This window comes from Vanacampus margaritifer, chromosome 5 (genome assembly GCF_051991255.1).
Source record: "Vanacampus margaritifer isolate UIUO_Vmar chromosome 5, RoL_Vmar_1.0, whole genome shotgun sequence".
NCBI lineage: Eukaryota > Metazoa > Chordata > Actinopteri > Syngnathiformes > Syngnathidae > Vanacampus > Vanacampus margaritifer.
In genome coordinates this window covers 18,153,196-18,169,755 of record NC_135436.1, presented here as the reverse complement: position 1 = coordinate 18,169,755, position 16,560 = coordinate 18,153,196, and the positions used below count along the sequence as shown (strand labels likewise).

The 16,560-nt window shown below is 39.2% G+C and overlaps 1 protein-coding gene across 14 annotated transcripts in view; it reads left to right on the top strand.

The window, feature by feature from the left end:
• The window catches only part of gramd1bb (GRAM domain containing 1Bb), a 108,252-nt gene that overhangs the window by 79,944 nt on the left and 11,748 nt on the right, over positions 1-16,560 (top strand). For all 14 annotated transcript variants that reach the window (XM_077565648.1, XM_077565654.1, XM_077565653.1 and 11 more), the window contains 9 exons: positions 7,896-7,980; positions 8,933-9,036; positions 10,190-10,285; positions 10,476-10,556; positions 11,708-11,823; positions 13,337-13,487; positions 13,610-13,802; positions 15,229-15,372; positions 16,398-16,516. In XM_077565648.1, coding sequence (XP_077421774.1) covers positions 7,896-7,980; positions 8,933-9,036; positions 10,190-10,285; positions 10,476-10,556; positions 11,708-11,823; positions 13,337-13,487; positions 13,610-13,802; positions 15,229-15,372; positions 16,398-16,516 — 1,089 coding nt within the window. The remainder of the gene's footprint in view (positions 1-7,895; positions 7,981-8,932; positions 9,037-10,189; positions 10,286-10,475; positions 10,557-11,707; positions 11,824-13,336; positions 13,488-13,609; positions 13,803-15,228; positions 15,373-16,397; positions 16,517-16,560) is intronic.

Here is a 16,560-nt window from a genome sequence, read left to right as displayed (position 1 = left end):
GAGACTTAAAGTGTCCATATAAAAATAGAGTCTGTCTGGGATGCTATTTGGCACAGCAGTGGACTCTGAAAAGGGATAACGTAAACAAAGCTTTGTCCAAAAAGCCCTAACAGATTCTTTAATACCTCACCAGTGCACTGGATTGTAAGCATGCTACTCACATGTCTTCTACTAATATCAGCATAAAAAGTAGTGGTTTAGAGTTGACGTATAGTCGCAGATGACACTATTAACAGTACACTGACAACTAACCTTTGCAGGGCAAATAAATGATGATGCGCATTGTCTTTGTGTATAATTAATTAGTTGCTAACATTAAAAAAAATCACATTAGTTCTAGTTACTATAAGTCGCTAAATTCAAAACAAAAAAATCTATTTATACTCATGTATGGGTGACACAGTGGAGACAGTGGTTAGTACATTCACCTCACAGTGCAGTGGTTGTGAGTTCGAATCCAGCTTCCGGCCGGCCGGCCCTTGTGCGGTGTTTGCGTTTTCTCCCCGTGCCTGTGGAGCTTTTCTTTCTGAGTACTCCGGTTTCTTCCCACATTCTAAAAACATGCATAGCAGGTTGATTGAGCACTGTAAATTGTGCATAGGTGTGAATGTGAGTGCGAATGCTTGTATGCCAATTTGTGCCCTGCGATTGGCTGGCGAGCAGTTAGGGTGTCACTCTCACCCAGACAGGTGGGATAGGTTCCAGCATGGCCGCAACCCGAGTGAGGATAAGCAGATGGATGGATGGACGGATCTATTTGCATGCCTCTATTCTCATGATAGTTGAGCCTCCGAGAATAAACTCCCTCTGCCAAGAGCAAATGAGTGAAGTCGAGAAGGATTGTTTTGATATGCGTTGGTTGTTTCGTTTATTAATAATCACAATTTTTAAGTTCCCACAAAACCTTGTGAAATATCATGTGAAGATGAATGGGACTATAATGCGATGTTGCGAAAGTAAGAGCTCATTCTAGTGACTGACACAATGTGGAAATAGGGGCTGTGGTCTGACGAGTCTCCTTTTCAAATTGTTTTTGGAAATCCAAACAAAACACGGGATTCTTATCAGTACAAAGCTTAAAAGCCAGCATCTGTGATGCTTTGGGGGGGTGTTAGTGCCCACTGAATAGATAACTTGCACATCTCTGAAGGCACCATAATAATGCTGAATATCGGTTTTGGGGCAGAACATATGCTGCCATTCAAGCAAAATCTTTTTTCAAGGATATCCGTGTTTATTTCAGCAAGACAATTACAACAGTGTGGCTTCATAGTAAGAGTGTGAGTACTAGAATAGCCTGCCAGCAGTCCAGACCTGTTTCCCATTGAAAATGTTTGCCATATTATGATGCGCAAAATACTACCAAGGAGACCCGGGACTGCTGAGCAACTCAAGTTGTACATCAAGCAAGAATGGGAAAGAACTCCGCCTACAAAACCTCAGCAATTAGTGTCCTCTGTTCCCAAATTATTGAGTGTTGTTAAAAAAAAAAAAAGGTGGCCCCGTCTCAGCTTTTTTGGAATGTGTTTGAATTCAAAATAAGTTTCAGTTTGAAAATAAATATCTTGTCTTGATAGTGTATTCAATGGATTATAGACTGAAAAGGATTTATTTATTTTTTTATCCATGGCAAGTGTGTGGGAACAACGTCTGTTCTTGACTGACCACGCAACAAGGCCTGCTACTTCAACCAAGATGAAAACACCAAACTCCTAGAGCAGGCATTTGCCCAAGCCAAGAAATAATTAATTACGTATTACCTACTGAAATGCAACATCAACAAAAGTATGATTCTGCTGATAAAGCTTTACCTGTATCGACTTCAAGGTTGTTAACTCATTCATTGCCATTGACGGCTATAGACGTCAAAAATTAATTTGAACTATTTCTATTAGTTTTCCACTTTTTCCACTTTTGTTAATAAGAGTATGAAAACCTAAAAAAAATATATATATTGTATTGTATTGTATTGTACATTTAGAACAGATATAAAATTTGCAATAAATCGTGAGTTAATTATTGAAGTCGTGATTAATTACAATGGGGAAAAAAATAATAGCCTGACGCAAAAACTCAACTTCTTGCCAGGCCTCAATTTTAGTGTGTTTTAAAAGCCTACGAACTGGGTTTGGAACTGCACGCAAGTGGAAAGAGATGGATTAATCTGTTTTTAGATTTGTCATGTGGGATGTTATCAGAACACCACGATTCAATGAATACAACAAGGCTTTCAGTGTTGTGATCCGTGTATTTGCATCCACCTCATATCAATAGTGACTAACTAACACTAAGAGCACATTTATTTATATTTCAAATTGTCCTTGAGAGAGTTGCGAGAATCTAAAAGGCTGGATTCATCTGCACAAGCTTTATATGAATCCTTCCTGTACAGCTCTCCTCTCAGGCTGCACAAACAAGAGAGAATACATTGAGAGAAAAAAGGGTGGGGAGTGCATGTGGTTGTTACTCAAAACAGCAGAAGAGCCGTTGAGGCTGCCAAAAAAAGATGGAGTGTGCGAGCGGTTTTCCTCGTTCTTCATCAGTAGCCACACTGACACCCACCCACATTGCTGGCGTTACGTAATCATAAAATGGATTTATGTCAAATATTAATGAAAAGCCGCTGTGTAAAAAGGATGAGCTTATCAGTCCCCTCCACCCTTAAAATGACTCAAACCCCACCCTGGTTTACCGTACCAGCCTCTTCCATCCCTGTCTGTTTGTGCAGGGCGTTAATGGTTAACCAGATCTATAAATACCGGCTCTCACTAACTACCTAAACACGGCATTGGTGAAACAATGACCTCGTTCTTCATTTGATTTATTGGAGGACAATGAGTTGAATGAGCTTTAAGTAAAGGCCCACTCAGAGCTGCGGCGCCGCAAGTCATCTCCAAGGAAAACTTATTCTGTCAGTCTGAGTTCAGCTGAAAATTTTTAACCACATGCCAGAAAGGCATTCGACTTGAGAGACATGTTTTATGTGAACAAGTAACACTTTTCCATCAGTTCCTGCTACTACAATTTCAGTCCGCAGAGAGTGGTTAAAAGACATATTGACGACAGCAGGAAGTCACAGTTGCAGTCATGCCGTGGCCTCCATCAGCATGCTTGCCTCTGGATTCTTGTCAATATTTTTAGTCAAGTCGTTGCAGCAAGTTATGCATGACGATTGTATGTGCGTTGCCATCAAAATAGAAACCGCAAATGTTGCATCTTTCTGGCCCGCTGAAGGTTAACATACAGTAAGGGGATCATGTGTCGTGGATACATGGGTGGCCTCAAAACTAAAATTTCAGCCACAATTTGACCCACTTTTTGGGGTTTTCATTCAACCCTTCCAAAAAAAAGTGGGTCAAATAACTAAGTAACTCACAAAACAGCCAAAACATATCTAACTACCTAAAAATAATAATTTGTTATTTTCTATAAAATAATCCCCCCCAAAAAAAAATGTTATGGGTTATTCATTATACCCAACTTTTTGGGTTAAATGAATAACCCACAAAACACACAGACTCTAAACACAGACTCTAAAAACAAAATGTAATTACCCAAATTCGGTCAAAAATTGGCGGACCTGCTACTTGGGTCATTCTGACCCAACTTTCTGGTTTGTTTTGCGCAAAACAAAAATTGTCCTTCTGAAAAAAAACAAGCCCAAAAAAATTTAGTAATTGATGTGTGGGTTATTCATTTAATGCAAAACATGTCAATTGGATTGAGTCGTTGTGACACAACTTTTTGTATTAAATGAATAACTCACACATGAATGGTTATTTATTTAACCCCAAAAGTTGGGTCAAAACAACCCAGTCCATTTGACACAGCTTTTTCATTTAATGAATAACAGTTGGGCAAAAACAACAACAACAATTTGGGTCAAAAAGGGATCCATATGCTAATTGGATCAATTTGACCCAACTCTCTGGGTTATTCATTTAATGCAAAAAGTTGAGTGAGATGGATTGGGTTGTTGACCTAAGTGGCAGGTCGGTCCCTTTTCGAACCAAATAATTGTTTTTGTTTTTTGTACTCTTTTCAGCGCGTTTTCACAATGTTGGTTCTCTGCAGCATTTTATAGCATTGTGCTTCAAATCCAATTTAACTGACATCAGAACTTATTGTAGACCCAACTATCATGCATCTTATGTTATCGCTTTTGTCAATGTTTGCATGCAAAAGCAATATTTATTTAATTATGTATTTTAATCATGCCAAGACATTGCCATTGAGCGCCAATCAGATGAAATTCAAAGCTTGAACACGTTCAATTCTGGGAAACTGGGACTCAGATTCTGAAACAGTTTATCCAATTGCAAATAATGAAGAATAAAAATCATGTGTTCCAGCATCGTAGCACAGACGTCAACTGAAATAATAGTCTGAGGTCTTAGCAGTAGGCTGAAGCAAAGTGATGTCATACATGACAGAATTTATGAGGCATATTTGGATTAAATTCATCAATGTAAACATAAAACCTCTATTTTAAAGGTTCCACTGCACAGTAACATATTTATAAATGTACAATTTATTTTTTTTTTTTATTGGCGCAACGGCTTGACAACGATATCTCAGCATCGTCGAAGGGAATTGCCGTTTCACATTTTGTCACACGTATGTTACACTGGCCGTGTTGTTCTGCAGCCCACTTCTGACTGTGTCATGATTGATGGTGTTGTTTTGCAGTCAGAGGTAACTGGAGGTTACGCTCACATCTGTTCTCTGTAACTCAATCACTTGGCCAGACTCAACACTCGCCGCGATAGACTTAAAACTTCACGTTTTCTCTAAACATCCTCAGCTATGTACAACGCCCCCCCCCCCCCCGCCGCCCCGTCCCCATTATTTCACTTCTCGACGCGCTTCATTCCGTGGGTCATAAACAAACTAATTACAACAACGCTCTCAGATCCCGGGGCAGCACAACTCGCACACTTCCTTGGAATACGAGAGAGGAGTGGTGTTGGTGGGGAGGTGGGTGCTTCTGCCATGATAATAAAGGACTTGTTGCTGCTCGGGGTTACTCGAGGGCAACGGCCGTAACTCCTCTCCCTGTGTGTGTAAAAGGAAGAGAGAGAGACACACGAGGCTCATGTGGTTGATGCGTGCCTGTGTGTCCACTGCTCAACATTGACAGGGAGCAGCAACCCAAAACACAGAAGAGGGGCGGACATTCAACAGCTACTTTTACTAATCACTGACAAGCCCTTCAATATCGGTAGCAGGGGGTCGCGGGCAAGGATATTCGCTTCTATCCATGAGACACAAAAGATCGGATATGGAACCGGATGAGGATTGTTTGATGTCGGATTGGGAGGCTGTGCTGGAGCTGGATGAGGCCCTGACAGGGTGGCTTCTGCAGGGTCCAGCTAGAGGGGAGTGGGGCTGGGAGTGGGGCTGGGCCACCTCGGACCTTCAGGAACCCGAGTGGAGCTCTGAGGAGATTCCTGCAGTAAGTCCTCCTCTACTTTGTAAAAAAAAAAAAGCCTTGTTTGGATTGGGGAATGAGTGATTTAGAAATATGAATTTGGTTGTAGAAGGAGCAAAATGAGGCTAAATATAAGTACTGTTGTATACTCTTTGTCTCTGGTGATTCCTCGTTAACAAATAAATAAATAAATAAACGCACTGGCCTGGTTGTGACTATTTGAATGCTCAAAGAGCTCTGTTGTTTAGAGTCATCACAGGCTGGTTTTATCATTAGCATACTGCTCAGAAAAGCACATATTTTAAGATTCAAACTTGCATGTCAAAGGAGATGTTCTTTTCCCACTTGGCTTGGATCCAAGAGAATATATTCTTTTTTTTTTTGGAGTTCCAGTATACAGGGTGTCCATAAAGTCTCTTTACCATTTCAGAAATGTATTAAAAATGCAATTGATTAGATATTTTATTTCGATTTGTTCTATTGTATTCAGCGTTTATTAAAGTTTTTTTTAACCTCTTTTAATAAACTTCTACATGGGCACCATTAGTTGCACGAAGCACATCAAGACGGTGCTCGATTTCTTGCCATGTTCGCTGTAGCATAGCCTCATCAATTCTGGCAATGGCATCAGTAATCCTTTGCTTAAGGTCAGTAATGATAAACACGGTGTGTGTTTTTAAACACTGAATACAATAGAACAAATCTGAATAAAATATCTAATCAATTGCATTATTAATATTTTTTTTAAATGGTAAAGAGAATTTATGGACACCCTGTATATCTTGTTGCTGGGATGGCAGCTATTGTTTTTCCTCAAGGTTTCCTGTTGAAGGAAAATATCTGGCGCAGACAGCAAGAGCCTTTGCTCTGGCACACATTTGGAGATTTGGTACTTCTTTATGCAAAGAATGAGATTGGCAGATCAAGCCAGCAAAATTAAGACTTTAGAACATAGGTGTCAAACTTTTTGGATGTTTACACAGCTGATGTATGACCAGCTCGTCAGCAAGCTCTGCATAAGCCTGATAACGATCCTGATGATTGGAATCAGCTTGTGTCGGAAGAGGGAAACCTCCAAAGCCTGCAGGACTGCGGCCCTCGAGGACCGGAAATTGACACCTATGCTTTAGAAGATATTACTGGCAAAAAAAAGAAAAGAACATGTCGTCGCTGCTATGTGAAAAACACATGTCCATTTTTGTCTTTTTTTACATTTTTATGTTGTAAAAATTGTCACTATGTGAAAAACATTTATGTCATTTTTTACATGTTTATGTTTTTGTGATGAAACTGAATGCAGACATCCAAAAAAACGTACAAATGTAAAAAAAATAAAAATAAAAATAGATGTAAGTGTTTTTCACATTGCATCGACGATTTGTACTATCGTTATTGGGCCAATACCCGGCCTTCATTTAAGGTATCAGTACTTGCATCGTAAAACGGCCACAAGATGGTATCTGGTATTGGTATCTGCCGCACTCTTGTGCCTATTTTTAGCAACAGGAACTAGAAATGCAATTTTAAGGAAAAGTGCTATTTTGGGATATGTAGGTCTTTCATTTAATTTATCTATCATTGTATTTTTGGGACATTTTATGTATCAAAAGTACTTGTGGTATCGGTACTTGGTATCGGTGATGATCCAATAGTTGAGTACTCGTACTGGTATCGGTCTGAAAAAAAAAAGTGGTATCGAACATCACTAATTTGTACCTTTGTGTTTAAAAGTTCAAGCACCCCTCAGTTTCTTTTTAAGCCTTCGTCATAGCTACATTTTCAAGTATAGCTTTAGCATTTGTTACACCTGCACAATGTAATGAAATCCCATATACAAAGTAACGTAAGAGTGTTGCGTTTATTGTAGTTGGTAGTAGTTGTCAGTAGTGTGAAACTGCTGCAAATGGAAGCAAATGCTATTTTGTCTAACAGCTAAATGAAACAAATACCTCTCGGTAATGCAAACCGCGCAGCAATTATCATACAGTCATTTTAAACAGACGCAAATATTGCTATATTTTGAAGCAGCCCTTCATTTTTGCTCGATTGTGCAAGTGTACCTAATGTTATGGCTCTCGTGTCGCCCGTAAGTTTGCCGTGTGATGCCAAACTGAGAACGGCTCTCCTTTAAATGCTCGCAGCATGTTCATTGAATGATCTGCGCGGTGGGCTGTTTTGGAATTGAGCTTCTACTAAGACGCAACTTTTTTTTTGTATGTGTAACTCTTGCTTGCCGTTGAGTCGACATCCATGAAAACAATCTTGTCAAAATCCAATCTTGATCATCACCCGTGTCAGACAAGGGATTTGACAAGCTTTGAAAAGAATGAACCGGGCTGCATAACGGAGACCACGCTTGTGTGTGAACGAGCAAGCATGACGATTTGTGTGTGTGCGTGTGTGCGTGTGTGCGCGTGCGTGTACATGGCGTAGCAATGTGTCTTGACTGTGCTCGTCCCTGCAGGTGCTGAGCCCCACTTACAAGCAGCGCAATGAGGACTTCAGGAAACTCTTCAAGCAGCTACCTGACACAGAGAGACTCATTGTGGGTGAGCGGACGCTAGTGGCACACAGACCCCGTGTGAAACCATTGCCTTAACGCCATTATAAGGTCACATGTTTCAACTTGTTTCGAATGTTATTGCGCAATTTGACTTGCCTCGCAGTCCTCGTGACCTCACAGTCCTCGTGAAGACTGCTGCTATTGTCTTTATTTATTTATTTATTTTTCTCTTTTTTTTCTGGACAGCTCAGTATTGTTCATTCGGTAATTTTACCGATTTGACATGTCATCGTCATTGCGCTCTCTTTTTTTATTATTATTATTTAAAAAAAAATATATATATATATATATATATATATATATATATATATGTATATTGTATGTGGGTGAGTACGTGTATGTGCGAGTGAGTGTGTATTGTCTGAAAAAAAAAATCATCGAATAAACTGTGACCTTGTGGTGCTAAAAAGTACAATTGTTGGAAGACTGAAAACAACAACAAAATCCAAAAAGTGAGCACCAAATGATTTGTTTACAGATATCTATGCATCATTTTTGTGGTTAAGATTTACACATGCAAATCCATATACGTGCTAAAATGTTTGTTCCTTGTCCGTCTACAAAGGTTTTACATGAACCGGTTACAAGCAGATTTTGCATAGTTGTGACGTCTAACAAATGGCAACCAAAACAACAATTCCAACTATTATTATTAAATCCACGCCACTGTTCCAAATACAGACAAGAAATACATGAACCCATAATGAGAATTTGTTGAAAGGCATTCCGATGACATAGCAGTTAGCACTTGTGAAACAGACACAACACAGGTAAAATGTTAGCTATACAGTACGAGTTAGCATTGCCAATTTTGTTTTGGGTAATGCAGTGGTTAACGGGATATGGACAAAGTGGACTGATTGTAATATTAGATACGCGGCATAGAAATTGGATGAAGGGTGTGTGTTGTGCTGATGCCGTGCCATGTCTTCATGCAGACTACTCGTGTGCTCTGCAACGGGACATCCTCCTACAGGGACGACTCTACCTCTCCGAGAACTGGATCTGTTTCTATAGCAACATATTCCGCTGGGAAACACTGGTATGGTTGATGCCACTCTCTGAGCTCTCGTTTCATTCCCATTGCAAGGCGATGGCGCGGCGGAAATCTGTGCAGGGGCAGGTTAGACTTTGTTTTGGTATTTTCGCAGAAGCACGCAGCTTCCTGTAGTTTCAAATGTTTTTTTTGCGCCATTGTGGGCGTGAACACAGCCAACTTGGCACAGTTTACGTGGTAAAAGAATAAACTGATTTGTTGGCGTCCACGCAGGAGATGGAAACGCACAAAGTATGTTTATAAAGGACTTTATAAGCAGTCCTCCAAAGATATATATATAGGGGTGTGAATTGCCCAGTACCTGGCGATTCCATTCGTATCACGATTCATAGGTCACGATTCGATTTGATACCGATTAATCCCGATACGAATCTATAAATTGATTGTTGCGATTTTTTTTTAAAAACTCAAATTTTGAAAATACAAATCAGTAAACATGTACATGTACACTGTAAGATTTGTATGAAAATGTATTTATCTGAAAATTCAGGCTCATAACTGAGCCACTTCATTTAGCAAACAGGTTGCAGTCTGTTTCATGTTTGAACAGCACTGAAATAAAATATTAAGGCTTAATGCTCCATTAATATAACATTCTTCCATGCTTAATGTGTGAATCCTAACCCTAAGTAAGACGTTTTGTTGAATATTCCCATAAAAAAATTGATGTTTAAAAATCGATTCGGCCTGTTATATCGCGATATATTGCCGAATCGATTTTTCTAACACCCCTAATATATATATATATATATATATATACATAATAAAAATTATAATAATAATAAAGCATTCAATGAATGCTGTTGTCATAATTATGAATGAAATATGATGACAGACACCACACATGTCCGGAGTGCTCAGAATCTGTCTGCCTGAACCACAATTAAAATTCACCAAAATCGTGTTAGACTACCTGCGCCAATACTTAGACGTGATTCCATCAGGCGTAAAGTTTAGTTCACTTTCAGACACTTAATCGTCAGGTGCGCCACGCGTATGTCACACCACCCGCCCTCCGTACGCCGGAACAGCCAGCATGGCGCCGAGAGACAAATCAAATTCCAAACAAGTTTATTGAGGCTTGGAAAAGTTGGCAGTTTTTTGGGAGTATTTATACTATGCATCTTTACGTGTGCAGCTGACAGTGCGGCTAAAAGACATCTGCTCAATGACGAAAGAGAAGACCGCACGCCTCATTCCCAACGCCATCCAGGTCTGCACTGACAATGAGAAGGTAAGATTTTGCCGCAGAATTCTTTTTTTTAAATAACAATTTCGAAAGTGAGACTGAAATGAAGTAGCATAGTTTTGAATAATGGGAATTTTGTGTTGAATTTTAGTGTCGATTAGCTCAATGTGATCGTCGGATTATGCGGAATAGCTTAATTAACAGCTGCATACCTAACTAAAAAATTTCTCGGCAGCACTTTTTCACCTCTTTTGGAGCCAGAGACAGGACGTACATGATGATGTTCAGATTATGGCAGAATGCGCTGCTTGACAAGGTAAGACAATTTCACTAGAAACAGATTATGGGCTGTATTGTGGTGGTTGAAAAAAAAAAATGCAAACTATACCCTGGACTGGTCACCATTTGATTATCGAGCATATAAAGACAACCATTCATACTTGCATTTGCACTGCCACCGTGTGGTAGCTGAACCCACACTGTATGCATTTTTTAAAGTTATAAATAAAACATTTTAATTAGGAGTGTTAGAAAAAATCGATTCGGCAATATATCGCGATATTATAGCGCGCAATTCTCGAATCGATTCAATGTGCGGCCGAATCGATTTTTAAACATCCATTTTTTATGGGAATATTCAACAAAATGTCTTACTTAGGGTTAGGATTCACACATTAAGCATGGAAGAATTTTATATTAATGGAACATTAAGCCTTAATGTTTTATTTCAGTGCTGTTCAAACATGAAACAAAGTGCAACCTGTTTGTTAAATGCAGTGCCTGAAATTTCAGATAAATAAATACATTTTCATACAAATCTTACAGTGTACATGTACAAGTTTACTGATTTGTATTTTCTAAATTTGAGTTTTTTAAAAAAAAACGCAATAATCAATTTATAGATTCGTATCGGGATTAATCGGTATTGAATCGAATCGTGGCCTATGAATCGTGATACGAATGGAATCGCCAGGTACTGGGCAATTCACACCCCTAATTTTAATAGATGTAAAAATATGTTTTTACTAATATTTGATTTTATATAATTTACAATAAAAATAAATATATATTAAATATATTTTAATGAAATAATTATAGTAAAAAATGGCTAAATTGACAACAAAATCAACAACAACAACAAATAATTATAATAAATAAATTATAAATTAAAAAAATAGTACGCTAATAACTTTTAATAAGCACTCTCGGTCATGTGAAAAATACCGGCGGGCCGTTGAAGTGGCCATTTGTGCCCCCTGGGCCATACTTTTCACACCCTGCACTACACCTTCACGTTTACGACATTATTTGTCAAATCATTGAGAATTAAAACGAGAAACAACACTCTAATTATGCTTTCATCTCCCCAAGTCTATAAGATGTAAAGCGGGGTATACTGTGATCTCCTACAAAATATGCACCCGCTGTAAAATGAGTCATTGCCGTGGTATTCTGCTTTCTTCTCAGCCGCTGTGCCCCAAAGAGCTGTGGCACTTTGTCCATCAGTGCTACGGCAACGAGCTTGGCCTGACCAGCGATGACGAGGACTATGTTCCGCCCGATGACGACTTCAACACCATGGGGTGAGTGTGGCTGCGCAGCGGGGACGTCGGTTGCTACGGCTGCAAACAATTATCCAAATTACACGCCAATTGATTAAAAGCTGTTTACAAGGGCACACGTTCAGATGCACCATGAAAGTAGTAACAACCTCCTCTCCTCTCCTCTGTTTATTTGCACTTACCTAAGAGTTTTTAATGACTGGGAGGTGGGAAGTGGATTTCTAAATTAAAATCAGCAGAGCTGTGTTTGAATCTGTTAATAATACAGTAGTAGTAAAAAGAAAAGACACTTTTGATACATTTTTACCCATCCAACATTTGCTTTTGGCTACAAAATAAATGTGTAATATATTGTTAAAAAATACAGTAATCATAATTGTCTTTTATATATATATATTTATATTAGGGGTGTTAGAAAAAATTGATTCGGCAATATATCGCGATATTACAGCGCGCAATTCTCGATTCGATATGCGGCTGAATCGATTTTTAAACATCAATTTTTGATGTACGGAGGGCGGGTGGTGTGACATACGCCTGGCGCACCTGACGATTAAGTGTCTGAAAGTGAACTAAACTTTACGCCTGATGGAATCACGTCTAAGTATTGGCGCAGGTAGTCTAACATGATTTTTGGGGAATTTTAATTGTGGTTCAGGCAGACAGATTCTGAGCACTCCGGACATGTGTGGTGTCTGTCATCATATTTCATTCATAATTATGACAACAGCATTCATTGAATGCTTTACTATTATTATAATTTTTATTTTATATATATATATATATATTAGGGGTGTTAGAAAAATCGATTCGGCAATATATCGCGATATAACAGGCCAAATCAATTTTTAAACATCAATTTTTTATGGGAATATTCAACAAAATGTCTCACTTAGGGTTAGGATTCACACATTAAGCATGGAAGAATGTTATATTAATGGAGCCTTAATATTTAATTTCAGTGCTGTTCAAACATGAAACAGACTGCAACCTGTTTGCTAAATGAAGTGGCTTAGTTATAAGCCTGAATTTTCAGATAAATAAATAAATGTTGATACAAATCTTACAGTGTACATGTGCAAGTTTACTGATGAGTATTTTCTAATTTTGAGTAAAAATAATAATAAATCGCAACAATCAATTTTTAGATTCGTATCGGGATTAATCATCGAATCGTGACCTAAGAATCGTGATACGAATCGAATCGCCAGATACACTTCACACCCCTAATATATATAATTAATATTATGAGCTAAATCTGAATCTAAATTGCCACACTCTACTGCAGGGGTCTCCAACGCACGGCCCTGGGACCATTTGGATTATATTGACCATTAGGATGATATTTTGCGGCCTCCTGCTAGATATCGAAGTTTAATTAGTTAAGTTATTAGATAAGTTTATTGTCAAAAAGTGTGTGTGTGTGGGGGGTCAAAAAACATCTGTTAAGCATAGCATCATCAGTTTCTCTGCATTTTCTTTTTTTCTGCTGTGTTCATTTATTAACCCTATAATGGCTTCGTGGTACCTTCAGCTTCAGTGAAGAGATTCCGAATGAGGAGAATGAGATGAACAACGACAACTTGTCCAAAAGCAGCGCAGAGGCCAAGCCCGACGGGAGTCCACCTCTCCTTCACAAGAAGGTCATCCCAAACAGCACCATCAACCACGACACACCCATCACAGTAAGCCGCGTGGTCATGCACCACATTTTAATAATCATCATTAAATATTGTTGAAACTCCACATTCCGATTCCCAATAAAAGACCCTTCTGGTTGTTTTTGCCCCCCCCCTCCGCACAAAAGTTTGACCTCCCCACAGACGATTTCACAGACTGCCAACCGGATGGCGAGCTGCTAGCTCTGCCTCTGCTGATGGAAGAGAAGCCCAATGACACCAGCGGGACTGGTGGCCCCGCTCCCTCGCCCTCGCTCGACTTCAACGACAACGAGGACATCCCCACGGAGCTCAGCGACTCTTCAGAGACACACGATGAGGGTGGGTGCAAAGGACAGATTACGTAAACCAGCCATCCATGTCTGAAGAGAGAGTCAAACGGTTGTGGGAATTTTCTCCATTCAGCCAGAAGACCATTTGTGACGTCAGGATTCACTGATGTTGGCCGCCATCTGACCACCAAAACACACACTTAGTAGCATTAGCACTCAAACTGTACATAGATTTTAATTAGTCCCTTGAGTTATTGTTAAGCGACATTGGGTCACTTGAAATGTGCTTTATAAATCTAAGCTATCATTATGACATAGAGGGCCTGCTGGCGGCAGCATGGTGGGTGAGTGGGTAGCACATCCGGCCCGCAGTGAAAAGGTTGGAGGTTCTAATCCGAGCTCCAGTCTTCCTCTGTTGAGTTAGCGTGGTTCCCCCATGCCTTTTTTTTTTTTTCCCATGCCTAAAGGGGTTTTCTTGGTATTCCAGTTTCCTCTTTCGTTTCAAAAACGTGCTACTTGAACATGAGTGCGAATGATTTTTGCACTCCATCAATTCAAAATCAGGATGGATGGATAGATGGATGGATCTTTATAGAGAAAAAAACAAAGCAACGGAGCATGGATGGGTTCAGATGGTCTTTAACTCATTCACTCCCAAAAACGCATTTATACGTTTTTCTTGTGTTGTTGTTTTTTTAATACTTGTTCATACAGAAGGCTTTGATACAACTTATGATTTGAAGAGGTTGCTTAAAGCAATGGTAGTTATTGCAAAAAAAAACAACCAGCAGGTGGTAGCAGAGTATAAGAGATCAGCCAGGGCCATGTTGCAATGAGCTCTTTTTGCCAGTGTTTTCAACAGGTTTGTAAATAATGATGAAACTTAGCTATATCCTAATCCCGATCACTGCGAAACAGAAACAGATAAAAATATAACTTTTTTTCCTGATGAAAGAAGAGACTCTAATCTATAGCAATAGAACATAATATTCAGTGGACCTTGCAAAAATCGGTCAAAATCCAGGAAAACATCCAGGAGCAAAGGGGGTTGCTTCAGTGAAAAAGAATGGGAGCGAATGAGTTAAGAAAACCTTGAGCGCGGAAGAACAGCTTGCATGGAAGAGTCGGGATAAGGAAAATCTTGACATGCTGAGAGACACCTCAGCTAAGGGACCTAAAAGACGAAAGACGAAAGACATCACCAAAAACACTAAAACACATCATCAAAAGTCTGCTGGCTCACAATATCTGCGCTACTTCATTCCAATTCTGTTTGAGGGAGTTTGTTACATCCATGCATGCATTTATGGATCTTGCTTTGTCCCACAACGTTGGAAACCTAAAGTGGTCCAAAATGTATCTAAGCTCAATAATGGATTCAGGCGGAACAGCAGGTTTAACCTAACCTTTTTATTGGTGAGTTAATGGTTTAAGTCCTTTTTGTCCTTATAGATGTTTGTGTGTGTCTGCCATAGGTGAGGTTCAGGCCTTCCACGAGGATCTGAACGGGAGGCAACACATCAACGAGATCTACAAGTTTAGCGTGGACAAGCTGTACGACATCCTCTTCACAGAGTCGCAGTTCATGAGCGATTTCATGGAGCAGCGGCGATTCTCAGGTCTGCATTCATCACAATCTCAATCATCTTTATTGGCCAAGTATGTAAAAAAATTTCCACGATAATTTTCTTCGCAATGGGCCCCAAAAAAGACAACAGTGCCAGTGGCAGCAAAGAAAAACATACAGTGCTACGAAGATTATCGTGCAGTTGTAACTACCGTGACGTTTTCTGTAAATACTGGCAAGAGGACCCCCCTTAGCTGTTCAACAACGTGCCTGATGTTAAACAACGCACGTAAGGACCGCTTAGTAGTCTAACAATATGCCCAATGTAAAATACACAAATCAGTACTGAACTAAAGCTAGCATTAACATAGCATTTATCATCCACTGATGCCATCACACCACAACAAATAAAGTAAGGTGTTTTTATTGTTTAAATACTGTACTGTACTGTAAATGTAAATAATAGAAATTAAATTGGGAATTTTCTGTTTTTTGGAGCTTGGGAACGGATTAATTGCATTTACATTATTTCCTATGGGAAAAAATGTTTTGGAGGTTGAACAATTCAAAACTCCGATGTACCACTGTATATCTAAAATCAATTTAATCTCAGGGAACTATTTATTGAAATTTTTAGTTAACTTCATAACAGATGCTGCTGACCCTGGGAACCTGGGAAAAAATATTTACTGTAGAAAACTATAGAGAGCTGTGGTATTTACTTGCTTAAGTTTCCATTTAACTTTTTAAGACGCACCGATAATCTTAAAAGCTCAAATTTAAAAGGATGTCAACTGTCTAAGATTTGAAAAAAAATCTACATTTTAAAAAGTCTGAAAAAGTCAAGATTGGCATTTTTATTTTCAATTTTTTTGCACCAATATTTTTTCCCCACTTTTTTCTGAAAATTAATATCGGCTTCAAATATTGGTTACCGCCCTCCTTGCCTACTAATAATCGGCATCAGTATCGGCCCTAAAAAAAAACATATCAACCTATCTCTATTATTCATACCATCTCCAGACCCTGTCATAAATTATTGATCTACGGTTCTGTTTTCCATTTTTGTGTGTTCAGATGTGGTTTACCACCCATGGAAGAAAGAGGAGGCCGGGAACCAGACCAGGGAGATCCTGTACACCATTTCACTATCAAACCCGCTCGCCCCCAAGACAGCCACAGTCACTGAGACACAGGTATGGTCAGCATATCAAATCTACAAAATATTCAACAGTAAATC